Source organism: Manis pentadactyla, chromosome 16, assembly GCF_030020395.1.
Source record: "Manis pentadactyla isolate mManPen7 chromosome 16, mManPen7.hap1, whole genome shotgun sequence".
NCBI classification, from domain to species: domain Eukaryota; kingdom Metazoa; phylum Chordata; class Mammalia; order Pholidota; family Manidae; genus Manis; species Manis pentadactyla.
Window position 1 is genome coordinate 13,257,426 of NC_080034.1, and position 27,238 is coordinate 13,284,663.

The window sequence follows — 27,238 nt, forward strand, 5'->3', positions numbered from 1 at the left end:
TAATTATTTCAAGAATGTTATACAGTAGATTTCTTTAGACTATGTATGTGTGTGTGTACATGTATGGGTATGTATAATTTTATTAATAGAAGATTAAGCTTTATTTCATGTGATTTGCTAATGATTTGCCTATGGGCAAAATTCATTAATGACTTTAATAAAATTAAAAAATAATAACTTGAATTTATATTCTCATATGAAAATGAAAAACTGTATTACTCATCATTACATTCTTTTGATAATACTTACTAGAAATAGGTTTCCAGAGGGTATAATATTTTTAATAAATTTAGTACCAATATTCAATGTCCAGGAAGAATTATTGGTGTTCAGTAGTACATATGTTTTTTGTAACACTTGGTTTAATGAGTTTCCCATTCTATTTTGATTTATATTCTATTCTTCTGATTTATATTTTGGAACGGTTGGTAGATTTACCATGAGGTACCAGGAAGTTCTCCCTGTCTCATTCATTCCTGCTAAATATTTTACAGTTCTACAAAGCATGATCTATTAACTGTCATCTTTTTCAGAAAGCATGTTCCACAAACACCAGAGACAGGGCATAAATCAATGAAGTTTAATATTTTCTATAACATAACAAACAATAAACTATCATAGCATCGCAGTATTTTAAGATAGAATGAGATTATCTATTGTCACTTAGGCCAACAGGTCGGAATCCTCTGCAAGAATCCTGTGAATCAAGTTTCTGCCTTCATTAGTCTCATCATAAAGCTGCAAATATAGTGTGGGGGGTTTCAATTGAAATTAATATCCTTTATACAAAACCATAAATTTTTCTTTTGATTTCCAGGCATTAGGACTTACATTTCTTTCTTAAATAATACAACACACAAATCGGATCCTTTGATTATATTGTTTTTTTATGTTCTGTTAAGTTACATTTTGACATCTCAATTTTTATGGCAGTACTTAAGACTTTATTCTCATTTAAGTTCAATGTGAAAATATTCTCAATAAATATTATTTGGCATAGTTCTAAGATAGATCTCTCAAGGTCACTGTCACCTCATCTGAAATGTTCTTTAATTTTCCCTCAATCAATTCGTAAGGACTGAAATTGTAAACAGTATTTTAGAAGTGGTTTGATCTGCATAGTTTACTACATTAAAATGGGTTTTTTCCATACTAACAGGGTGGTCAGTGATCCTCAGGGATTTAACTTATTAGCTCTGTTTTTCTTAAAATACTGTGACTACATTCAATCAACTACATTGCTCAGTTAACTACATATAAATTATCATTTTTGTCCTTAGGAACTGTGTAGCTATATCCTTCTCCTCATTCACTACTTGAAATGTGATTGCCTTATTATGAATATAATAAAATAATGCATGTTTTAATAGAAATGTGGAATATTTTTAAAGTTTAAGAAAAACATATATATGTGCTATTTCAACAACTCAGAGATAACTAAGATTAAAATGTAGGTGTACCCTTTATTTTCTCCTTTTCAAGTGACCGAATGGCTAATAGTATGGGCTTTGAGAATCTCCAAATGGCAACTTCTTAGTTAACATTTCTATTAACATTTTGTCCCTTGGTGTAAATCCAGGACCAAAAATTCAAAATCGCACCGTAGCAAGAAGTCTATATGGTGTTAGTGCATCTTTTCTATGTTAGTTTATTTAAGAGCAGTATTTCCGAAGTAATAATGTTCTTATTTTAAGAGGTTGAGGCTGGACAAAAATTTCCAATAACTCAACTTCTGTGAGTTAATATGCGAATTTACCTGAGAAGTATTTTAATCAAAATTACAAAATGCCATAAAAGTAAATTAGCAACACAGTTGTGTAATGAAGGAATTCCATTAATATTGGTGTTTTATATGAAAATAAGATACTTCATTAAAAGTCATTTTGCCATTTGCTCTAAGATTTATGTCAAAAGAGGTAAACTTTTAGGATATTGGCAATTTTGTATCATATATCCTTTGAATATTGCATTATTACTTTCTAAGTTGGTACAATTCAGTTAACTGACAGCATACATGGTGTATAATGCTTCTCTGTAGAGCTAATCTGAAGTAAACTAAAACAACTCTTTTTAATAGAATGGTAACTTTTTAAATAATTAGTTTCCTTCTCTATATTTTAAAAATCCTTGCAGCCATGTAATAAAATTACAGACTCAAGAAACATTATGAAGGACAATAACTTGATTTGTTGAAAATTTTCATCTTTTAAAATTTCATGAGCACTGCATACGTGAATGAAGTCAAATAATCCTTTTCAGTAATGCCCTGGGGCAGTATTTTTCTTTTTCTTTCTGGTTTTCTTTTCTTGTGAACTGTTTCCATGCATATGACAATCAGTTTCTTCTTTAGCACCAGAAATTGTGTCATGCATATCTAAGGTAGTATAATTCTGTGCCGAGCTTTCACCAAATATAAACAAATATACATTCAGCATCGTAGACTTTTACATTTGAAATACTTCATGTTTCTACTTAACTCTTGGATGACCACCGTAGACTTTGTAATGTGTAAGTTGAAATGAAAGTGTTGAAAATTTAAAAGTTAAGTGTTAGTCCCTGAGGAAGATAAGCTCTTAATACAAAATTATTATTATATTGTATGGATATCATGAAGACTTAATAGGTCAGCTATGAATAGTTCATAATTATAGTTTAGATACTTTTCTGCAAAGAGGGAGGATATAAATCATAAAAGCAATGTATCTGTGAAATCAGTAATGTCTTGATAGTATTTTTGAGAAACTGGTTTGATCTGGGTTCCTCATTCTGCACATACATTTCTGAAGCTGCCCAGGACCGTTTCACATCACAGTGTGAACTTACACACAATTAGCAACATTGCCTTCTCATTCTTGCAGACTGTGTCCCTCTTATTAAGTTTTTAATTAGCATTAAGACTGAATTATTCATTGTCTGTGGGTGTTGCCCCAAGGAGAGAAGTTAGTTGAAAGTTTCACAAGACAAGAGAGATACACTACTTAAAATATTGAAAGTATTGGGGAAAAAACGCTGGGAACTTTTATCATTTTTGTGAATTTCATTTTGTCTTAAAACTCATTCTCTATTCGATCACAATATTAGCTATTAAAGGTTATTCCGCAACTTCAAAAGTAAGTACTAATGTATGAAAATCTATTAATATATTTGCTCCCAATTTCCTTTGTTCAATGTCTTACATGTTTCTATAGCCTTGCTACTTTGCAGTAATTTTTCTCTTTTGTCGCCTCAGTATTGGTCTCCTGTTAAAATGTAACTCTGCACTTCCTCAGAGTACCAGTATTTTTATGGTGTTTAAATGTGAGGAAATAAGCCACTTTTAATGTTTGGGCCATTGAAGCTATTTTTGGTTTGGACATTTTGGTAACCTTGTAGCAATAGGCCTGGTAGTTATTTTCTGACCTTTTATATTGGCAGATTCCAGTTCATTAAACTGACCTATTTACAGAAATTAGAATAAATTCTTAGAATTTACAATCACCACCTAATGTCATAGAATTGTAGCATTGCTAGAGCATCTGACAGCACTTTCACTGCAACTTCACCTTAATGATAGTCCCCTTTTGGGCCCAGGAAATGGTTTATGTAACATATTCCCCATGAAAATATCAGTTTATTTTAAAACTCTGCTGCTTTTTTCCTACATGACAATAAGCCCCATGTACCTTTCATTATACGGATAGAATTCTTTTCTATTATACAACTGATTGTATGTGTGTGTATGTGTTCTAAAGCTTATACAAATCCAGCCTCCTCACAGTGGGGCTCTCCGGTAATCGAGTCATTTAGCTGCTCTCCAAATTAAGTCACTCATATTAGGAAAATGTCCCTATAATTATTTTATAGCACCATCATTGTCTTGTTTCAAAATTAGTTTCTGCAGGTGAAAGGAGGTTTCCCATTTTTAGGAGAATGTACTGAAATGATGTTTGCTTTTTCTCTCTTATTTTATTGCTTACAAACAAGACAATACATGTTGCATCTGTACATTTTTTTCAGAGCTGGGGTTTAATGTGTTCACTTTAATTTCTTCTCAGTGTGGACAGTAACCAAAGTAAGTCGTTCAAGCTCTTCAGTGAGGTAATTCAGGGAAGGGTTTGTGAAAGTGTACCAGGAACCAGGGACACAGGAATAGATGTACTGGGAATTTGAGAAACATTACAGAGTGTGAAGTACTTTGTTTGGCACAGCTTTGGATACTACAATTAGGTAGAAGTCAGTATACATGGGTTACTGTTTTCTAGAGTCCTATTTTGCCTTAAAAAATCCCACAAATTCTCATGTTCCAGGTTTTGTTGTTAAACTCAAAGTAGTCATTTTAATACTGGTAAGAAGTAACCATAGTTGAAAGGTACATGTTCCAGTGACTGATTTATTGCTACTCTGTCTGGGGAAGAGAACACTCAAGAGAATTAAGTTTATAATGAATTTTTTTTCCTTACACTTTCCATTGCAATTTAAACATTTGAAACAGACTCTAATAAACATATACATTTATATACTTTTGAACATTTTGAATAATAGTTAAATATTCATAAGAAATATTTACCGTTGCCCATAACAAAGGTATCATCAAACTTGATTATACATCATGTACAATGTAGAGCTTAGATATGCCCAATGTAGACATTGCATATTCTCTGTGGTGCAAATATAATATTCTTGCTCAGCTCCTGATCACTTCCAACCTGATTTCATGAAGAATAAGATAACTGACTAATAAAAATTAATAGAGTGCCTCTCCTCTCTGCATGATTCACTGTAGAAACTAATTGAAAAATCATACATGAGTTACCCAGAAAGCCTTTCTTCTTAAAATCAACCTCAAAGCAATTAAACTATATTAGTACATAAATATATGTTTGTTGGTGTTTATTTCAAGAATAATTGTAAAGACAAAAGAGGCACGGAAATATCTATCAAGAGGAATATAATTGAATAAACAGTGAGACATGCATATCATTTACTATTATGCAGATATTTTGTTAAAAAAATGCTTTGGATCAATATCTATTGACTTGGAGGGATAAGTTGTTATATGAGAAAAGCAAGCTTTAGTAGGTAGCATAATCCTATACTTGTGAAAATAAAATTTGGGTAGTTTCACTCCCACAAGAGAAACTGACTTTTCAGGAACAGGGGAATACTAATAGACCAACTTTCCACTTCGAACAACTCAAAAGGTTGAAAAATTGTTGACATGTGTTTTAAAATACAGAAAAGGTAAGATGGCAGTAATTTTCACCAAACTGAGGTATTGAAGAAGACAGATATCCAGAGTCATATGCCTTGGTATTCACTTTGGACATTTGTCAATTGAAAAAAAAACAAGTTCCTTTTTAAGGTTAACTGAACAGCATTTAGGGAAGCCTCCAAGGATTGGTGGGGTTGGGGGTGAGGGGTGTCACTGTCTGGTACTGAATAAAGGAGACTTCATTGTAAAATCTCTTCCTTGTATGGGCTGAAACCTGAAAAGGACCACAACCTAAGAGGAATAGTGGCTTGAAATAGATATGCCCTTTACATGATTACAGGTCCCCTTGAAGTGAGGTTACGGTGATACTAGACTATTACTGATTTTACTAGCTTCCCAGAAGCAAACATATGAAATCAGAGGAATGATAACTTCATCTCACTCCTCATATACTTTCTACAAACAATTTTGAAAATGTGATGTCAGTAATAGATTCATAAATAACACACATGACTAGAAAAGACAACTTGTTTTTCTTTTCAGCAAAATAGAGGATAGTGATGGTCCCAAGGGGTTTCAGATATTGAAGGAAGACTTATTTAAGTTTGTTTTCTCTATTCAGAGAAATAACACCAAGATTGAGAAACTATAAGAAAATCAAATAAAATTCTTAAGTTGGAAACGAACAAAAATCAAAAGACTAAATATAGAAATATAACATGAAATGAAACACAGCTAAAGATATAATTATGATGATTCATGATAAATAATAGAGAAAGGAGCTCAAACTGTTGAACAGTAGGGAAATAAATAAGACAATATGAGATATAAAAGTATAAAAGAAGTTATAATATGCAGGTATTTGGAATCCCAAAATGAAAGGTGCGTAAGCAATATTTGGAAAGATAATGAACAAAAATTGCCCCAAAGAGGATAAACAACCTCAAATCAGTTTCAAGAAGTCCTATACTCTAGAAGTGAAGTTAAAAACATGTTTTTAGCTCTGTGCATCTCTTTACCTATATATCCTTGTGTATGTGTATTTACTCTGTGTTCTGTTTATATTATCTGTTTATAGTCCCTGGAATATTTCATGGTAAAACTGTTGAAAACTAAAGAGTAAGTGAAAATATTTAAAAACATTTTTATTGTGGTTTAATTCACATACAATAAAATTCACTCTTTAAAAGTGTATAGTTGTTAATGAATAGTTAATTCAGAAAGTCATGCAGTCACAGCTGTTTAATTCCAAGACATTTTCATAACTCTGAATTTCTCTTCGCCTCAATGTCTGGCAACCACTGATCTATTTTTTGTCTCCGCAGAGTTGCCTATTCTGGATATTTCACATAAACCATACAAAATGTGGTCAATTGTGTCTGGTCTTTTTCATTTAGCATACTGTTCTCAAGATTCATTCATGCTATAACATGTATCAACAGTTTATTCTTTTTAATTCTTGAAGAATATTCCATTGTATGGATATACCACATTTGTTTATCTGTTCATCAATTGATGGACATTTGGGCTGTGGATACTCATGCACAGTTTTAGTGTAGATACATGTTTTATTTCCCTTGGATATATTCCTAGGGATGAAATTGCAATGATAATAACATTTAAATGTTATGTAATTTCATGTGTCAGAAATGGTATTCTACTTTTAAGTTTTTTCTTCAACTATTTAAATATGTAAAAATAATTCTTAGCTTATGGACAGTACTAGAACAGGCTGCAGGTGAGCTCTGGCCCGCGTGCCTTGGTTTGCTAATCCTTGCGGTTCCCACCTGAAGCAGGATAATAACACTGGCAACTCCTCACAGGCAGTAAAGGCAGGCCTTGTACACTCACTTAGCCCCAGTGTACCCCTGACTAGGACTTCCTTCTTTAAGGGTGTCAAAGAAATTTCTAATTTTAGAATTGTAAAATAAGAAGATTGAATTTTAGTGTTTTTTTTACAGGGAAACATATGAGTAATTTTAATTGTGTTTAATTTCATCCTGGAATCTTAACTTGCTGAAAAAAGTGGTTATTCCACTTTGCTTTAGCTCTCATTTATGGCTAAACTGGCTTGTTGAGTGGAAATGATCTTAAGCTCTACAAAATATTTACATGTATTCAAGAAGAGAGATTCTTATCTGTTATAAAAGTGAATTTTAAGATGCATAGGAGAACACACAAACTAATAAAAGCAGTTAAAATCAGCTAAGAATTAAATAAACACAGAAAACATAGACTCAAATAATGAGGTCCCCAGTAAAATATCATTCAAATAATCACGGACCCATGAGGTGCAAAATGAGATTTTAAGAATTGGAGTTGAAAAATTACAATGGGAACTTCAGACACAAAATAACTGCAGTAGTAACTCCTGACCCTTAAACTTCTGTACTTGAGTCGCAAGGGATTAGGTTGCTGCAATATACATTTTTTTCTTTTTTGGGGAAAAATTAGCCGAAAGAACAAAGTAAAAGATTGGAAAAAACAGAAACACAAGAGGAGGCCATGTTTTCACAAAGAGAAAAGAGATTTGAGAGTTCCAGTGCATAGGCCAAGAATGATGATTATCATCAGAATGAAATATTTCCAGATAGTGGCTTACCTTTAGGAGAGGCATTACATTTCAAAATCAAATTCTTGTTTGAATTTTTAGCTTTTGGGAGCAGGATACTACAGTGCCTATGCGAATTATCTGCAAAAAGATTACCATGCACTTCTTGACAGTAATTAAAGAAAGAAAATATGAAGTTGTTATACCATAAAGTAGTATTAAGAATCTATTAACTAGGAAAAGGAAATTTGAAGTAGCGTAGCCTTTTTCTATGTGTTTATGTGTATTAATGTTGAGATATTGATTCAAAATGTAGTCACAGGCGTGAAGTTGGTGAGTAGAAATTATCTTTCCACTATAAAATGAGAACCGAACTGTTCATTGCCAGAGGGTTATACTGCCAGGTGGCAAAAAAAGAAAAAACATTCCTCATATCCCCATTTTTTTCTTGAATTTCAAAGTCAGGAAGATAAAACCTTACCCTTCATCTATATTGAGCTTCATTGGTTTTAAAAACTGTCACATAGGTTGTATCATTTGTTCCATACAATCCTGATTATTGTACAACACTGGTTTTATCATCTCCATGTGTACATGAAGACAATTTGATTTAAGGACCAAGTATTGTAGTCGAAGATAGTTGGTAACCGGCTAAGGCAGGATTCAGCTTGCTGGATTTGAAAGCCCATGTTCTTTCCACTACAAAATAAAACCACTACTTTCTTCTGTGAATTTATGTTGCCTGCATTGTAGAGCAAAGTGATTTGCCTATGTGAGATGTTTAATAGTGAACCATGAATAATAAATTATATCTGTAGCGTGCTTTGCTATCTAACAAAGCTTTCACATGTATTAGATCACTTGAGGTTAACATAAAACATTTGAAAGACAGGGTAACTAATAACATGTCAATGTATTCAGAAAACATCTGATTTTAAGAAGATTGAGTAATTCTTCTGGCAAACATACTCAGGCATAAATAGAGGACCCCAGGACTTGATCTCTATCCTTCTATGTCAAGCTTTGTCAAACCTTTTCTCACTACATGCTGCCTCTCAGTAGGTGTTTGTATTACTTTTTTGTAAGTGTGTGTGACTCTGTATGTGTAAAATTCTTTTACATGCATTTTATTGGTGTTAACAAGTTTGAAATAGGGAAATGGCATTACAAATGTAGTTAGAAAATGGAGAACCAGGAAGAGGAGTGCATAGTTTGGGGGGAAATATGATAAATATGGAGAGATTTGTATCAGAATTCCTAGAAATAGTCACTGAGAAATGGAATTTAAACATACAAATCTAGGGCATATCAGAGACCTCTGGAGTAAGAGTTTAAACTGGGGACAAACAAGTATATAAGGGACAGTTGAAGTAAACGAGAATATATGGTGTGTGCAATCATATTTAACATGCAAAGAACAGAAAGCTGTTTAAAGAGTCTGGAGGGTGTTGGCACTTAAGGGTAAACATCAGAGATATCTACAAAGGATATTAAGAAGAAATGGCTACGAATTAGGGTCTCAGAATTAGGTCAACACTGCCATGTAGTCAAACAAAAAGAGAGTAGTGTTCCTGACTCTGAGACTTTGAAGAGTCATGTGGTCACCTGGGGTTAGTTTGCAGCTTTACGGCTTTGGGAAAGTTCCGTCACGGATTCTTAAGTCAAAATCAAAGGAACACAGCAGTTACAACATAAGGTTTAAAAGGAACTAGTTTTTTTTTAATGTAAAGTATCTGGAACAGTCACAGTTTTAGAGAAGATGTTTAACAATTTCAAATACATTCCTTATACTCAGAATCCGGAATGGAGATGGAGAGAAGAGAAGTGATAGATTATATGCTGTAAAATAAATTTGAGACTTGAAACCAGCTCTCCAAATTTTATATTCACTAATCCACAGTTAATTTTCTGACATGTTTTGAACAATAGCTCTACTGGGCTTTTATGAATCTGTAGAGAAAGAAATATGAGAACAATTTTGGCACAAAATAAAGAATGCAATTGTGGCGGCAATACTGAAAGTGGTGGGAGGCTTCTGCATTCCCCACTGTCACTCATTTCCTAGGTCCAGTCAGTCACCTTCAAGTTAAATCTTTTGATTCTGCTTCTTATTCCCATTTCTAATTATTAATTTCAAGATAATGAAGTGAACACATTTATGTCCCTTTCTTCTCATTTATGTCTCCAACTCTCATTTCTAATTGTTTCAAATTTTAAAATAGTGGAGTAAGGACATTTATACCCCTTTCTTTTTTCAAAGATAAAATATAAGAAAAATAAGCACAATTCCATCTTTGACAAAACAAGGACATCTCGGTACCAAGCCATAGCCTGAGTGTGAGAGAGCAGCTGGGCAGTTATGACTGAGTAGAACTTATGTAAAGGTTAAAATTAAGGGTGTCCAGAAGCAGATACCAATTGGAAACTATTGGATTTCCCTGGGGAAACTCAGAAGAGGGTTGGTAACGGACAGAGTTTATGGGTGCTGAAAACAAAGGACTGGTTTGGAAGCGCGTTAAAAATTTTTTTTTTAATTCCAAGGGTCACCTGATTTTGTCCAGTTCAAAGGTTACCCCTTCTGTACATATAAAAAACAAGAGATACAGGAATTAAGACAAAATGTCAAAGGACTTTTTTTAGTTTTCTTTTTTTTAATAAAATACTTGTTTTCTTAGTTTTAATAACAGATAATTGATATACAAAACTTCCGTACATTTCATGTACACATATTAATGAGCTTGGACATATGCATACTATCTGTGATAACATTACTAGAACCAAGGTATCATCTGTCTATCACCTTCAAAAATTTCCTTTAGTTCTTGTGTGTGTGTGTGTGTGTGTGCGCGCATGCATGCACATGCACATGCTTTTTCTTTTTAGATAACACTTAACATTAGATCTAGTCCCTTTACTCATTTTAAATTGCACAGTACTATATTGTTAACTATAAGTACTATGTTGTACAGCAAATCTCTATAGTTCATTTATCTTGCATTATCAAAACTTCATGTCCATTGAAAAGCAATTCCACATTTCCACCTCCTTCCAATTCCTGGAAACCATTCCATTCTCTGCTTCTGTGAGTTTAACTATTTTAGATACCTCCTGTAAGTGAAATCTAGTGTTTGTCTTATGACTAGCTTATTTCACTTAGCATAATATCCTTTAGGTTCATCTATGTCATTGTAAATGAGAGGATTTCCTTTTTTATATATAATATTCTGACAATATTCCATTGTGTGTATATACCACATTTTCTTTATCCATACATCTGTAGATGGATGTGTGGGTTGTTTCCATATCTAGACTACTGTAAATAATTCTTCAATTAACATAGGGGTAAGTTATCTCTTTGAGGCCCTGCTTTCAATTCTCAATAATCCAGAAATGGAACTCCTATGGTAGTTCTACTTTCAGTGTTTTGAGGAAACTGCATAATGTTTTTCATAGTGGCTGCACCATTCTACATTTCCACAGGCAGTGTATTAGATTTCCAACTTCCCCACATGATCACCAACACTTGTAATCTTTCTTTTCTTTTCTTTTTTAATAGCCACTACCCTAGCAACTGTGAGGTGATACCTCATTGTAGTTTAGATATGTGTTTCTATGATTATTACTGATATTGATTACCTTTTCATATACCTGCTGGCCATTTCTATGGCTTCTTTGGAGAAATGTCTATTCAAATCCTTTGCCATTTCTAATTATTTTTTTTTGAATTTATGTATCTTTTAAATATATTTTTAAGTGAAATATAGTAAGTGTACAATATTACATTGGTTTCAAGTATACAACACACTGATTTGACAGTTATATATATTATTAAATCCTCTCCCTCATTAATATAGTTACTATTTGTCAATGTAGAAAGATGTTACAGAACTTCTGGCTATATTCTCTATGCTGTATGTACATCCCCATGGCTAGTATATATTACAGTTGAGATTTTATGCCTCTTTATCCCCTCCATCTATTTCACCCACCTACTCCAACCTCCCTCCCTCACCCATGGTAACCATTGTTAAGCAGTTTCTCGGTGTCTATGAATCTATTGCTCTTTTGTGATTTTGTTTTGTTTTGTTTTTAGATTCCACATGTGAGTGAAATCATTTCTCACCGTGGCTCATTTTAGTTAGTATAATATCCTCTAAGTCCATCCATGTCATCATAAATGGCAGGATTTCTTCCTTTTTTATCACTGAATAATATTCCATTGTGTATATGTACCACTTCTACTTCATCCATTCATCCACTGATGTACACTTGGTTGCTTTCATAACTTGACTATTCTAAATAATGTGGCAATAAACATAGGGAGTGTATATAAAATCAGGGATTTGATTTCCTGTGGGTAAATTCCTAGAAGTGAAATTAGTAGGTTGTATGGTATTTCTATTTTTAGTTTTTGAGGAACCTCCGTACTGCTTTCCAGAGTAGCTGCACCAATATAGGAGGGTTCCCATTTTCCACATCTTCACCAACACCTTTTGTCTTTTGGACAGTGGCTATTATGACTGGTGTGAGATGATACCTCATTGTAGTTTTGATTTACATTGCCCTGATGATAAGTGATGTGGAGCATCTTTTCATGTGACTGTTGGACATCTCTTTATTTTCTTTAGAAAAATATGTGTTCAGGTCCTCAGCCCATTTTTTAATTGGTTTCTTTATTTTTGTGTGTGTTGAGTTATATGAATTCTTTATATATTTTGGATGTTAACCCTTATTGGGTATATCATTTATGAATATATTCTCTGATATTGTAAGTTGCCTTTTTGTATTGTTGATGGTATCCTTTGCTGTACAGAAGCTTTTCAGTTTGATATATTCCTACTTGGTTATTTTTGCTTTTGTTTCTCTTACCCAGGTAAATAATATCCAGAAAAAAAATTGCTCATTCTTATGTTCAAGAGATTTTTGCCTATGTTTTCTTCTAAGAGTTTTGTGATGCCAAGTAGTATACTTAGGTCTTTAATCAATTTTGAGTTTGCCATTGGGTATAGTGTTAGGCAATAATTAAGTTTCTTTCTCTTGCATGTAGGTGGCCAATTTTCTCAATGCCATTTATAGATCAGTGGTTATTTATTGCAGAGTACTTGGATGGTTCATTGAAAAATGCCATTGGTATTTTGATAGAGATTGCTTTGAATCTGTAAATTGCTTTGGGCAGGATGTACATTTTGACAATACTAGTTCTTCCTATCCTTGAGTATGGGATAGATTTCCATTTATTTGTGTCTTCTTCAATTTCTTTCATCATTGTCTTAATAGTTTTCACAGTATAGGCTTTTCAACTCCTTGGTTAGGTATATTTCTAGTATTCTTTTTGATGCAATTGTAAATGGAATTGTTTTCCTGATTTCTCTTTCTGCTAGTTCATTGTTAGTATATACGAATGCAATATTTCTGTATATTGATTTTGAATCCTATGACTTTGCTGAATCCAGCTATTAGTTCGAATAGTATTTTGGTAGAATCTTTAGGGTTTTCATTGTATAGTATCATAGTGTGTGCATATAATGACAGTTTTATTTCTTCCTTACCATCTCTTCATGCCTTTGTATTTTCTGATTACATGGCTAGGACTTCTAGTACTATGTTGAAAAGCAGTGGTGAGAGTGACCAACCTTGTCCCTTATCTTAGAGAAAAATCTTTCACAGCTTTTTGCCATTGAGTATGATGTTAACGGAGTTTGATGTATATAGCCTTTTATTGTGGTGCTCAATTTTGTCAAATGTTTTTTCAGCATATATGTTTATTATTCTTCCATTTGTTAATATGGTGTATCAGACTAATTTACAAATATTATACCATCCTGCATTCCTGGAATAGATCCTGCTTCATCCTTCTTATGTATTTTTAGATTTGGTTTGATAATATTCTGTTGAGGATTTTGATATCTTTGTTCATCAGGGATATTGGTCTTCAATTTTCCTTTTATGTACTGTCTTTGGTTTTGTATTTGGAGTGATGCTGGCCTCCTAGATTGAGTTTTGAAGTATTCCCTCCTGTTCTCTATTTTGGAATACTTTATGAAGGATGGGTATTATCTCTTCTTTAAATGTTTGGTAGAATTCAGCTATGAAGCCATCTAGTCCTGGAATTGTTTGATGGGAGTTTATTAATTACTAATTAAATTTCATTGCTGGTAATCAGTCTGTTCAGATTTTCTGTTTCTTCTTGAGTCAGTCTTAGAAGATTTCATGCTTCCATGAATTTCTTCCAGGTTGTCCAATTTACAGGCATATAATATATTGTAGAATTCTCATAAGCCTTTTAATTTCTGTGGTGTCAGTTGTAACTTCTTTTTCATTTCTGATTTTGTTTGTGTCCTCTTCTTGATGTGTTTGGCTAGGAGTTTTTCTATTTTGTTTATTGTCTTGCAGAATTACCTCTTGGTTTCATTTATTTTTTTCTTTTGTTTTCTTATTCTCTATTTTATTTATTTCTGCTCTGATCTTTATTATGTCCTTCCTAGTAACATTGGGTTTTGTTTGTTCTTTTTGTAGTTCCTTTAGATGTGAGTTTTGATTGTTTATTTGGAATTGTTCTTGTTTCTTGAGGTAGGCCTGTATTGCTATAATCTTCCCTCTGAACTATTTTAGCTGGATTCCACACATTTTGAACTATTGTATTTCTGTTTTCATTTGTCTCCGTGTATTGCTTGATTTGTTCATTGATCCATTGATTATTTAGAGGCAAGTTGTTTAGCCTTCATGTTTTTGTGTGGTATTTTTTATTTTCTTCATGTAATTGAGATCTAATTTCATACCATTGTGGTCTGAAAAGATGCTTAATATAATTTTAATCTTTTTGAATTTATTGAGGTTCTTTTTTTGTCCTAATATGTGATCTATTCTGGAGAATGCTCCATGTGCACTTGAGAAAAATGTGCATTCTGATGCTTTTGGGTGGAATTTCTGTATATATGTTATGTCTGTCTGGTCTAATGTGTCATTTAATGTCTCTGTTTCCTTATTTATTTTCTGTTTGGATGATCTGTGCAGGGATGTAATTGGAGTGTTGAAATCCCTTACGTTGATTGTGTTGTTTATTTCTCCAGGTCTGTCAGAATTTGTTTGATATGTTTAGGTACTCCTATATTGGGTGCATAGATATTTATAATGGTTATATCCTCTTTTTGGACTGACCCCTTTATCATTATGTAATGGCCTTTTTTGTATCTTATTACTTTGTTTTGAAGTCTATTTTTTCTGATACAAGTACTGCTACTCCTGCTTTTCTTTCCCTATTATTTTCATGAAATATCTTTTTCCATCCCTTCACGTTTAGTCTGTGTATGTCTTTGGGTCTGAAGTGAGTCTTTTGTGGGTAGCATATAGATGGATCTTTTTCTTTATCCATTCTGCCACCATACATCTTTTTATTGGTGCATTTAGTCCATTTACATTTAAGGTAATTATTGCTGGTATGTACATATTGCCATTTTAGTAATTGTTTTCTGGCTGTTTTTTTAAATTCTCTGTTCCTTCCTTCCTCTCTTATACTCTTCCCTTGTGATTTGATGGTTTTCTTTAAAAAAGAAAATTGTGTGTCTATTGTAGGCTTTAGGTTTGGAGTTACCATAAGGATCATAGATAGTTTCCTAAATGTATTGCAATGTATATTAGGTTTGTAGCTGCTCAGTTTTGAACACAGAAAGTACTACTTTTTAAATTCTTCTTCCTCCTCCACATTTATGTGTAAGATCTCATAATCTATATCATATACACTTAGTTGATAAACAGTGTCAGGGTTTGTGAGGATTGACACCCATTTTGAAGGATGTTCTACTGTGAGTAAAATGCTGTCAAATAGCATTTCATGCTACAGAAAAAATGTTCATGAAAGAGTCAATCATGTGGCAAATTTCAGTTTTGTCTTATTTTAAGAAATTACCATAGCAACCCCAACCTCAGCAGCCATCCCTCTGATCAGTCAGCAGCCATTGACATCAAGGCAAGACCCTCTGCTACAAAAAGACCACAACTTGCTGCAAGCTCAGATCATGGACAGATGATTTTTATATGCACTAAGGACACCAAAACGTTCATTTGACTTGATTTATTGCACTATTTGCTTTATTGTGGAACTGAACCTGAAATATCTCTTAGATATATTTTCATCCATTTCTTGGTGTATGATTTCTTCCTAGTATTCTCTTATGATCTTTTTAATTTCCATAGCATCATTTGTATGGAAGACATTATGCCAGGTGAAATAAGCTAGTCATAGAAAGATAAGTACTACATGATTCCACTTACATTAGGTTTCTAAATCAGTCAACCTCATAGAAACAGAGTATAGAATGGTAGTTCTCAGGGGTTGAAGAGGGGAAAATAGAGAAGTTGCTGTTCAACAGTTACAAATAATCTTCATTTAATTGTGTCCCTAAAATATCTTAGGGAAATTCTTGTGAAAAAATCTTCTTAAATGAGGAAAAAAAATCAATTACAAAATGTTCATTTTAAAGAGTTAGTGAGGCACAGAAGTGCCTACAAAGCTAGCCAAAAAAAATAATCCGTGAATTTCAATAAATGCTCTTGACCCATTTAATCTCTAAAACTGTCCAGTTTGAAAGAAACGATTAGGAGAAAATTCTCCTTATCCATTTGGCATGCTCAGTAATAGCAATTGCTCCAGGGTTGTATCTGTGAAACCACCTATTCAATGTCAAATTTGAAAGGTTTAGTGAAAATAATGGTACATGTTGGGTGGCAAAGATGTTCGTGTGGGCAGGACAGCCCTTCCTTTGTCTTCTTTTCATCAATTCCATTAGAATCAGTCACCCACGTGTCAGGGTAGCAGCTTTGATGAAAGAGTTATGTTAAGGCTTAATCTAGATAAAGTGTAGGTAATATTGAACTGTCAGTGGAAACACTGATAAAATGTGTCCTGAAATAAAACCCCCATTTCTCTGCAAAGACGTGGCACCTTTCTGCAATCCTGAAGATGCAAAATGATTTTAAATTTCTCAGTCCATTTGCTTATGTCTAACATCTTATATACTTAGGAAGTCCAGCACACCTATGCTGCACTGTCTGTATTTCATGATACAGTGTATGTACTTATTTTGATTTATAAACCCATATGTCAGTCACTCATGGCACCGTCATCTTCCCTGCCTTGAAATGATATAAGAAAATGTTATTGTATTGTTTTGGCTGATGTGATCTCCTTAATTCCTTGTGAACTATTAATTTTGGTTGAATGGTTTGCCTCATTTAAAGATGAAAAGAAATCACCCTGAAAGTCCCTATTTTATTAATCATTAGAATTACATGCCACAATGCAAAATGGAGACTTTGATGTCCATTTTTAACATTTCAGGTGGATAAAATAATCTGCTCTAGTTATCAAGCGGCGGGTATGCTTAATGGGTGTAATTAAATAATACTTAGTCAAGGGACTATTCAAAGTTATCCGAAGTATTAAAAAAATCCTCCTACTCTCCTCAATCCTTTTTCATATAACTATTACAATTTAGAAGAGACATATTAATAATTAACCAATAACATAGGCTATAGGATGATCTTAAAAATTATTACACACCTCATTTTTATAAAATTGCTCTCTATATAATGTAATTGTAATTATCCAGTAAAAATATTTCTTCACAGATGATCTACTTTGGGGTTAACTATAATAAACCAGTCATTTCATTGTAGAAGATAAAACTACTAGGATAATTTTTTTTCTTTTTCACTGTTTTTCCTTGTATCATTCCTTCTTTCTTCTCTGCTTCCCTTCCCCCTCCCTTTTTTCCTTCCTTCCTCCTTTCCTTTTCACATTTATTTCTTTTTATTATTCCCTACATTTATCTATAACTTTAAGACATTTTTCTTCCCTTTTACCTTCCCTTACCTGTTTTTCTATTTTCTTTTTTAAAAAATAAAAAAAATGCTTTAGGATTCCTGAATAGAATGAATTACTGAATGATTAATCATGTGATCATTCAAGGAAAATATTTATTTAGGTGTGATGTCTTTATAGGAGTTGGCATTATGTGGCTTGAAACAAATACATGAGGCATAAACCCTGTCCTCCATGAGCTTATAGATGGTGAAGAAGTTGAGACATACTAACTAATAGATGCATCTTAAAGCAATCTATTGTTAATAGTCGAGTGACACAAAGTGCAGTTAATATTAAGAGATCTCTTTAGTTAATCAGTTTGTTGGGTTAGTAGCAAAATAAATGGCAATACTCTGAATGGTATCAGACAGTAATATGCTTTTTAATGACTAAAGATTTGTTGAGTGAAGAGAAGACTATAATAGTCCCATCTACTTAATATTGATGATGTTTTTAACACTCCAGCATTTTTTGTATGAATATACCAGACTTAAATAAAAACCCAGAAATATGCTTCTCAGTTCATTTGGAATTTACACAGAAATGTCATTGATGTTCATCTTTGTCATTGTGTAGTGTGTATTTAACAAGTGAATACAGAATTTTGATATTAGAAATTAAAATGATACTGTTGATAAAAATGTGGCAACATCAAGCGTAATTTTGCAAGGAAAGGACTTTTATCTAAATAAAGTAAAATTAACCATCTTTCTGGCTACCAGTACAGAGTTAAACATAAGTACCCAGGTAAAATAATCAGTAACGAACCTCATATAATATTTGACAATAGCATTGTATTTGTTATCTATTGGTACATATACCAATATTACCACACATTTAGCGGTTTAAAATAACACATGTTTATTATGTCACATTTTCTGTGGGGGAAAAAGGTCCAGGCACAGCTCAGCGGAGTCCTCTCTTTAGGGTCTCATGGACTCAAGATGTGAGCTGGGGCCGTGAGCTCATTTGCAGATCAGCTAAGGAGGGATCCGCTCCCAAGCGGCCGTAGGATGTTGAGCCTTCAGTTCCTTGCAGGCTTCCGAACTAAGGGCATCAATTCTTTGGGGGCTGCTGGCTGAAGGCCACTCTCCGCTCCCTCTTCATGGCCTTCTCCATACGGTGGCTCACAGTGTGGAGGCAAGGGATAAACATACTTTTTTTTTAATATAAGCTTTTTACCACAAGTGTTAGATTGAGAGATGCCTGTGCTGTTATGGAAAAATTAAATACAATTTGAATACTCAGGAGCACACTTGCTGGTAAACTTTAGAACTAAGAAGGAATCAGTAAGAAAATTACAAATATCTAGGAAGCAATAAAAGGTAGATCACCCCATACTAACATTTCTGGAACTCCGGGAAAGAGTGTTGCATGAAATTTTGTAGTCTTAAGTGATGTCACCATTGCAGAACACAGAGAAGATAAATATATATACTTATTTTGAGAAATTAAAAAGAAAATTCATATTAGAAAATTAACAAAAATAAAATATAAGTTGATAAGTAGAACCACTCAAATATTTTCAGAATCTTATCCCTTTATAAAACTTATCATATAGACAAACCTCCTTTGGGCATCTGATTAAGGGAAAAAAATTAAAAATGTAAAATTTGATCAGCATGAGAATATGAAACTAGACTGACATGTAAAAACAGAAGAGAATAAGAAGGCTGTCTGGAGCAAATTTGATAACCCAAAAGCAATGAATGATTTCCTAGCAAAATATCAGAATTGATGCACGAATTAGTAGAAAAAAATAAGGATAATGATTACAGAGTTTTTACTGTCTGCTAGTTTCATAGCAAGTATTAATTGAGAAAATGTGTAGAAAGCACTTAGTATTATGCTTGGTGCATAAAAAGCACTCAATTAGTATTGGTTATTCTGTTTAGGCAAAATGAGAAACAATAGCCAGCACATTTCCTTGATTTATTCATATCATGATCTCATGTGTTTCTCATTTTCCTTCTTTCAGTGCTTTAAAAATTATTCCTAAATGTAAGAGGACTAATTTTTCAATGTGTGGTCATTATCATTTGTTTTTTTTATGTCAGTGGCTTTCTTCCAATGGCAAGATGATTTTGTACTTCTGACTTGGACATAATGTGTTCTTCCTACTAATAATTCAAACATTACTTAAAGAACTTTATCTTTCCAATAACGTTCAGACAGTATCTCTTTTTCAAATGCCTCCTTTGTTACATGCTTAATTTAACAAAACACGAGTTACTGCTTTTTTAAAAGTCTAAAAATAAGGAAGGAAAACAGTATAGTCAAAGGAGTCAAACTTTCTTCCTATCAAAATTTAGGGTTAAATTAAGTTGGGAAGTTAGAGGAGTGTTTAACTTTAATCCAAAATGATTAACTTACTATGATAACTCTAGGAAGTTAGAGAAAGAAATATGGAAAATGAATGTGAATCCAATGATACTTAACAAAGAGTAACCCAAAAGAAACAAGCACATTTAAACATAGTAATATGTGAATTCATTTATATCTTTCTTTATGAAATAGATGTATTCCAGTTCCAATCTGAGATGTTTTCCTGCAAAGAGTAACTACCATTAGACAAATTTGGAAAATCTGGCAAGACAGACCAAGCAATAATGAATATCCCAAAAGCAAGCTGTGTATTATGAAATACCAGTGGTGCAAAGCTTCCTGGGAATTGTAACTTACTTAGTAAATTTTTATTTCCAGAAGTTTGAATACTTTACTATGATACACTGATTATGAAATGTCCCTCTAGGCATCAGCGAATTCCTGAATTGACAATTATATGCTACTTAGGTTAGTTTACTAAATACACAAAATGAGTATTTCTAACTTAGTTGTTTCTAACTCCTCTTTTCCTGAGACCAAGAAATTCCATAGCAGAGGTCACAAACTGTTATATACAGACCAGAATCTAAAAGAGGGTTGTAATATGTATGATCAAGATATTTAGGTTGTAATATGTATGATCAGTATGTTTTGGAATTGTTGTTAGGAAAGTGCTGAATACCTTTCTTCTCATGATACTCTGAAGCTCTGAAATGCTCAGTTCATACTCCCACATGACAAATATTTAAAAAGCATTAAGGAGCATATGATTTCTTTTAGACAGGATACAAGTTTCCAATTTGCTACATACTCAAAAATATTTGGCATATCCATTTCACTCATTTATAATAACTGAACATGATGGACATTTGAATTTGTGACCCCTACTTTAACCTAGTGCTGAAGAACTCACTGTTGTGCAATAATTGAAAAAGGATGGAAATAATTTCTACTTAATCCTTGGTACTTGTGTATTGCTTTGCTGATCATTTACTGACTGCTCACTGTAGAAAGAGTCTGTGCCAGGCATAAGCAGGGAGGAGAGAAATAAATGACATGCATCCTCTGGCCTGGAGAAGCTTGTAATGTAGTGATAGAGACAGAGAGATACAGAGGACATACTGTAGTAGATGCATGGGCAGGATGCACTTGGAACACGAGGAAAAATATCTAAAGGAGTTGGCAGGGCAGATATTATGGGGAGAAACTGTGTCTTGGTGGATAATAAAACCAAAACGAGAAAATGAAGGAATCTTAAAAATACATCTTAATCTCTATGACTTTTATCATTTTATCTAGTTTTAATTTCCTGATGCTGAATATATTTTATACACAAGTTCCTAAAAATGCATTTTGATTCCACAAAAATTTCTTTTTTATTGTATAAATAAAGTCATTTACATTAGTTTCTGTTATCAAGTGGGTTATTATTGGATCATGATTAATGCCAGTGCCTGTGTCACATAAAACCCTATAAATATATAGACAATTACAAATTTCCGAAGAACTTCCCCGGCCTCTTTACATTTGAATCCTCTCGAGTATCCCCCAGAGAGAACCACTGTTTTGAAGTTCTTTTCCACCATATATTAGATTTGTATGTGTTAAATTTCATATAAATGCAACAATACGCTATGCCCTATTGTATAAAAGATATTTCATTCAGTATAATATTTCTGAGGAACATCCATGTTGTTGCATGTATGAATAGACCATCAATTTTACTACCACATAGTGTTCCATTGAGTAAATATATCACAGTATTTATTCTCCTATTAATAGCCCGTTACAATGTGTTCGTCTGTTATGTAAAGTTAGCAGGAACATTTTGACACATGTCTTTTTGTGAACGTACCCTCACCACCCTGGATAAATATATAGGGGTGTAATTGCTACATAGGTGTAGGTTTATTTTTATAACAAAGTATCTTTTATTTTTCAAAAGTGGTTGCTGACAAAATATCCTATTAATTTTATCTTAAAATGTCTTCATTTGCTTCACTATAAATAAACAGTATCTGAATTCAGAATTGGCAGGTGATCATATTTTTCAAGTGTTTTGATATTTTAAAAATTATCTCTACCTTCTAGTCACCATGGTTTTGGGTAAGAAGTCAGAAGAGAAAAGCTTAACAGCATTCAAAAATATTCAACAGACTTTAGGCCCTGCCTCCAATGGGAAGGCAGTTCAGCCAGGTCTCAGCCCTTTAAACACTATCCTTCCTAAAATTTTTTATTTTGCAGTAATTTTAGAGTAACAGGAAGTTGCAAATATACTATAGAGAGATTATGTTTACCCATCACTCCGTTTCCCCCAGTGGTTACACCCAAGATAGTATTATATCAAAACTGAGAAAGTGATTCTGGAATAATGTGTATTTGCAGTTCTCTTCCATTTATTATGTGTAGATTCTGGTAACCATCACCAGCTTCAAGTCTATAACTACAGAAATATACTGATATATTTTAGCAATTTGAGTGAAGTATAGAAAACTTCCTTTTAATGCCTTGACCTCCCCTGCTTATAAATAAAGTGTCTTAAACATTTCTTCTGCATACACTGAGATTCACACCAGACAGTGTTGTCCCCTTTGCTTCAGACATAATTTATGAAACTAAAGAGAAAGAAAGTCTATTGAAATTACCCATATATTTGCTCTTTCCATTGTATGATCTTCCTTCTTGATGTCCCAAGATTCTTTTATCATTTCCTTTGTTTCAAGAACTTCCTTAAACATTGGTTAGAGTAGATCTGATGGTGACTTTTTATTAGTTTTCCTTCACGTGATAATGTTTTTATTTTCTCTTTATTCCTGAAAGATAATTTTCCTGGATGTAATATTTGGAGTTAACCATTATTTTCTTATAGCACTTGAAAACTTGGTAGCACTTTATTCTGGCCTCTATGACTTCTGATAAGAAATCTACTTTTACTGCTTTCAAGATTTATGATGTGTCTTGGCAGGGATTTATTTGGAATTATGCTATTTATTCTTCCCTCAGCTTCAAAAATCTGTCTAAATGTTTGGTATGGGGAAATTTTCAGCCATTTGTTTTCTTCAAATACTTTTCTAAACCCTTGTCTTTCTTCTTTCCTCTGTGCCTTTGATGACACAAAGTTAGATCTTTGGTTATAGTCACATAGATCCCTGAGGTCTAGTGCATTCTTTTATCAGTCTGTTTCCTCTCTGTTACTCAGTTGAAGCAGTCTCTATTTTTCTGTCTTCAGGTTCACTGACTCTTTTCTGTGTCCCTTCTATTCTCCTGGTGAGCCCATTCACTGAGTTTTTTATTTCATTTACTATACTTTTTAGTTCTAAAATCTAAGTTGGTTTTCTTGTTTATATTTCTTTGCTGACCTTTCTGTTTTTCCATTTGTTTCAAGCATGTTTGTTATGGTTATATGTATATATAACTACATACAAATGTGTATATATACCACAACTTCTTCATCCATTCATGGACACACAGGCTATTTTGTTAGGATATATTCTCAGAAGTGGAATTGCTAAATCATATGGTATTTCTACTTTTACTTTACTTAGGATCCTCCACACTATTTTCCATAGTGGCTGTACCAGTTTCCAATCCTGCCAGCAATGCCCAAGGATTCCCTTTTCTCCATATCCTCACCAGCATTTGCTATCTGTTGTCATTTTGATAATGACCATCCTAATAGGCAAGAGATGATACCTCATTGTGGTTTTAATTTACATTTCCCTAATGACTAGTAATTTTGATCACCTTTTGCTATGCCTGCTGTCTTTTTATTTATCTTCTTTTAAAAAATGTCCATTCAGGTGTTCTGCCCATTTTTATTGGGTTATCTGTTGGATTTTTTTTGTAATTGAGTTATGAATTCTTTATGTATTTTGGATATTAACTTCTTATTAGATATATGGCTTGCAAATATTTTTCCCATTCTGTAGATCTTTTTTGGTTTGCTGATTGCTTCTTTTCCTGTGCAAAAAGATTTTAGTTTGCTCTAGTCCTACTTGTTTATTTTTTATTGTTTGCTTGTACTTAGGTATAATATCCAAAAAAATCAATGTCAAGGAGCTTTATTTCTGTGTTCTCTTCTAGTAGTTTAATGGTTTCAGGTCCTACATTTTAGTTTTTAATCCATTTTGAGTTACTTTTTGTGGGTGGTATAAGATGGAGGTCAAATTTCATTTTTTTTGCATGTGAACATCCAGTTTTCTTTGCACCATTTATTGAAGAGACTGTTTTCTCCATTGAGTATTCTTGGCTCCTGTGTCAAATAGTACTTGACTATATATTCTTGAGTATTTCTCGGGATTTGATTATGTCCCATTGATCTGTTTGTCTGTTTTTATGCCATTCAGAAATACTGTTTTGATTGCTATTGCTTTATAGTATCGCTTGATATCAGGAAGTGTGACGCTTCCTACTTTGTTTTTCTTTCTCAGGATTGCTTTGGCTATTTACACATTTTTAATATTATATGTTTAATAACAGATTATTGTAGTAATAGTTATTTTCAGTACATTTGATTTTTAACTTTTAAACTAGAGTTGTATGTGAATTACACACCACCATTATCCTACTGCAGAATTTAACTTAGTTTTCAGGATGTTTTATATTTTTTCTTTATACCTTCTTATTTTTTCATGATGCTTATTAGTGTCTGTTTATTTTCACTCAAAAAACTCCCTTTAGCACTTGTTGTAAGGCAGGTCTAGTGGTAATGAATTCCCATGAAAATGAATTCCCTAAGCTTTTGTTTGTTCAGGAAAGTCCTAATCCCTCCTTTATTTCTGAAGAACAGCTCCCTGGGTATAGTATTCTTGGTCACCAATTTTTTGTTTTCTTTCAACATGCTGAAAGCTTCATCCCATTCTCTTCTGGCCTGAAAAATTTCTTTTGTGAAATCCATTCATAGATATATGGGGGTTGTATTGTATGTAACTTTTCTCTTTTCTCTAGGTGCTTTTAAAATTATTTGTCTTTGACTTTTAGCAGTTTAATTATAATGTGTCTTGGTGTAGCCATATTCAGGTTCAACCTGTTTGGGGATTTTTGGGCCTCTTTCATTTGGCTGTCTATTTCTTGCTGCAGGTCTGGGAGTTTTCAACTATTGTTGCTTTAAATATGCTTTCTGTACTTTTTCTCTTCTTCTCTGGAATTCTCATAATGCAAATATAATTTCTTTGCATTCTATCCTATAAATCCCATAAGCTTTCTTCATTCATTTTTCTTTTTGCTCTTCTGACTGGATAATTTCAGTTCTATCTTCTAGGACACTAATTCTTTCTTCTGCAAAGCTAAGTCTGCTTTTGAAGTTCTCTGTTGAATTCCTCAGTTATTTTGTTTTTCAGCTCAAGTATTTTTTTTTAAATAGTTTCTGTTTCTTTGCCATACTTCTTGTTTTGTTTACACATTGTTTTCCCAATTGCATTTAGCTGTCTTTCTGTGAGTTTTTGATCTCTTCTTTCTCAACTACTAAATCCCATTAGTCCATCACTAATCCTATTTTACCTCTTAAGTATGTCTTGATTCTCTCTCTCTCCCTTTCTTTCTACCTTCTGTGTCAAGCTGTCATTATCACTCCCCTGAGCTAATTTAGTAGCTTCCTGTTTCCCCTAACTCTCCCTTGTCCACAGACATTCCTTTTATATACTGAAAACAGAATTTCCCAAAATCTGAGCTTCACACCAGTCCTCCTTTCCATCCCAGGATTAACACACTCCAGTGTTTTTTTCTGTTGCCTTAATATAAAGTGGTCATTCTTTAACATGCTCCCCAGTCTGGGCTTGGTCTGACCTCTCTACCTCACCACACACGTCTACTAGTGCTCTCTCCCTTCCGCAGTATACCATGTATCTGAGGGCTTTTAACATTCTACTCTTTCTGATTGGAATGGCCTCCCAACAGCAGCTATTCTGTAGCTCTGCCCAATGGAGTCATTATGATGTTTCACAACTAAATCTGTGCTTCCTCAGGTAAACTAATTGGAATGCATTCTTTCATTATGGGGGCCTCATGGAAATACATAGCTATCCTTCCCCATTCTTATTCAGTTTTTCCATTTATTTGGTTCGTTATTTGCTTGATATTTACCTTCTTAACTGGATTATGAATTCAATGAGGTCAGAGGTCAGAAGACTTATTTTATGCACCAGTGTTTCCTGAATTTCTTTACAATGTATGACACATAATCAATACTCAATAAAAGCTTGGGCTGAATTACTGAAAAAATGAATTATCTGTATCTTTGTAATTTTTTTTCGGTAACACACTATAATGTTCACTATTTTTATAACAGATCTGTGTAGGATATTTATTCTGCATCATGTAGTTAGAACTTGCTTTGCTGCCTTTAATTCTGCTTACCATGCTCTTTTTATGTTAATACAATAAATACATCTCTTGAAATGTGGCATATGTATGATAAAGATTATTACATGTTGAAATATGGTCATCACTGAAGCATTTTTAGAATAGATTGCTGCTTTTCTCAAAGTAACAGGTATTTCTATGGTTAGAAATAATTCTAACTATAATAAAGTGCTTGCAATAAACAGTAAAATGTTTCATAAAATTAAAATTAGACATAAAGAAGATGTTTTTGAAATACTTGAAGCTTTTCTTAGGTAGAGTAAGATTGTAGTTTTTGGTCTGATTTGCACCATAATAGTCATCTATTTCAATTACAAAAGTCAAATACAACTTACTTATTACTGCTTAGAAATTTATAATTTTTAAGAAATGTCATTCTGATTATATTTTGTTATAAATTTATATTAACTAGTACTTTAATATGTATCTAATTTATGTATCTCCCCTTTGGCTAATTTATATGACTCGTGAAGAATACTTTATTGATCAAATTTTTCTAGTACCATAAGTTAAAAATGTTCAATGTACAGCATATATTTAATTTATAATTCAAGAAGGTCAAATTGAAGGGAAATGTTGATTTTTCTTTATTTTCTAATTCTTTCTAATTCTAATGTTAATGAATAAATCATTGAAAATACATATGTACATATGTACTTCTGCCTTGAAAGTTATTATTTACATTACATTCATTTGTAAAAGATTCAAAATATATTTGCTGTAGACCATGTATAGTAGAAATATTTAAAGAAGTTCATGAAGCTGTGTTGCTAGTCCACAGTTTGTTATTTTAGAGTAACTAAGAAATATAGGACAAATTGCATTTACAAAACTGTTTTCTGGCAACCATCCCAGAGAGCTGTGTATAATCAAACAAAATCACAATTAATGGTCAGTACTAAAATTCCAGATCAAACATATCAAACAAAATCACAAATAACAGTTAGTG

General features: G+C 32.9%; 1 protein-coding gene across 1 annotated transcript in view; it reads left to right on the plus strand.

Moving 5' to 3' along the window:
- Positions 1-27,238, plus strand: part of EYS (eyes shut homolog) — a 1,412,275-nt gene that overhangs the window by 220,116 nt on the left and 1,164,921 nt on the right. Inside the window, 1 exon segment of the mRNA XM_057494276.1 lies at positions 4,092-4,102. Coding sequence (XP_057350259.1) covers positions 4,092-4,102 — 11 coding nt within the window.